This window comes from Mizuhopecten yessoensis, unplaced genomic scaffold (assembly GCF_002113885.1).
Source record: "Mizuhopecten yessoensis strain PY_sf001 unplaced genomic scaffold, ASM211388v2 scaffold712123, whole genome shotgun sequence".
Lineage (NCBI taxonomy): Eukaryota > Metazoa > Mollusca > Bivalvia > Pectinida > Pectinidae > Mizuhopecten > Mizuhopecten yessoensis.
The window spans coordinates 1-1,761 of record NW_018477965.1 but is presented as its reverse complement, the minus strand read 5'-3'; the positions used below and the strand labels follow the sequence as shown (position 1 = coordinate 1,761).

Below are 1,761 nucleotides of genomic sequence, written 5' to 3'. Positions count from 1 at the left end.
CTCCCCTACACTACTCACCTCCTCCTCCTCCATCTGTTTAGAGATCTCGTTGATTTCCTTGCCATCCAGTTCTTCCAGAAGTTTGAGCAGCTTCTCCTCACACAAAGACAACTGGTCCAGGACATACTCGTCCGACGTTGGAGCAATCTGAGCTGTTGGAACATGTCCCTTATTCTACAAATTCAAATGTTTGTCAGATAACTCATTGTTTTCAATATTTTATTATATTGTTACGTTGCATACTATTTAATTATCCTTATTTTATCTTTACAGATATCAAATTAGGAATTCATGACTTCATAACAAATATTTATTTATTTAACTACACATCTTGTTTCTTTCACATACATCACATTTATATCATTATACTTGAACAAGTTGACAGCCTTGACATTGTGTTATTTGTGACTTACAGCCCTGATGGTGTAGTTTATGATTCACAGCTTTGAGATGGTGTTGTTTGTGTTGCTTATGCTGATACTTGTCGTTTGAAGATTACAGAGGAGCGACACCCGACTTCAAAGCCTGTCAGTTTTACCGTTACCTGACCAACAGGTTCTTCTGATGTACATCAAAGGATGAAACTAGCTTTCTCATTTATCCACAGAATGGTGCAAGCTGAGTCTTCAATTTAGCTATGACATATTCCAGGGGGACAGAGAGTTTGAAAATCAGCGTAACCCCTGGAGTATAGAGGATGGTGTAGTTTGTGACTTACAGCTTTTAGATGGTGTAGTTTGTGACTTACAGCTTTTTAGATGGTGTAGTTTGTGACTTACAGCTTTTAGATGGTGTAGTTTGTGACTTACAGCTTTTTAGATGGTGTAGTTTGTGACTTACAGCTTTTAGATGGTGTAGTTTGTCAGTGAGGTGTTCCACTCCAGCCTTCACGGACACCATGATGGTGCTATTCCTGTGGAGTGTCTCCTCCGTCTCTTCCTGTCTACCCTGCTCCTTCTGTAGCTGGCCCTGGAACTCCTCCAGCATCCTCTGACCACTGTAACATTATACTCAGACTATAACCCCTGACCAATGTAACATTATATACAGACTATAACCCCTGACCAATGTAACATTATATACAGATTATAACCCCAGACCAATGTAACATTATATACAGACTATAACCCTTGACCAATGTAACATTATACTCAGACTATAACCCCTGACCAATGTAACATTATATACAGACTATAACCCCTGACCAATGTAACATTATATACAGACTATAACCCCTGACCACTGTAACATTATACTCAGACTATAACCCCTGACCAATGTAACATTATACTCAAGACTATAACCCCTGACCAATGTAACACTATATACAGACTATAATCCCTGACCAATGTAACATTATATACAGACTATAATCCCTGACCACTGTAACATTATATACAGACTATAACCCCNTGTAACATTATATACAGACTATAACCCCTGACCAATGTAACATTATATACAGACTATAACCCCTGACCAATGTAACATTATATACAGACTATAACCCCTGACCACTGTAACATTATACTCAGACTATAACCCCTGACCAATGTAACTTTATATACAGACTATAACCCCTGACCAATGTAACATTATGTACAGACTATAAACCCTGACCAATGTAACACTATATACAGACTATAATCCCTGACCAATGTAACATTATACTCAGACTATAATCCCTGACCAATGTAACACTATATACAGACTATGACCCCTGACCAATGTAACATTATATACAGACTATAACCCCTGACC

General features: G+C 38.1%; 1 protein-coding gene across 1 annotated transcript; it reads right to left on the bottom strand.

Moving 5' to 3' along the window:
- Window positions 1–18: 18 nt before the first annotated feature.
- LOC110440850 (coiled-coil domain-containing protein 151-like) lies at window positions 19–993 on the bottom strand (the record flags this gene model as incomplete). The annotated part of the gene is made up of 2 exons (XM_021483974.1): window positions 841–993; window positions 19–174 (listed from the first exon to the last, which is right to left on the bottom strand). Coding segments are annotated over exons 1-2 (303 nt in total), but the record flags the coding sequence as incomplete, so codon positions are not given.
- Between the last annotated feature and the right edge of the window lie 768 nt (window positions 994–1,761).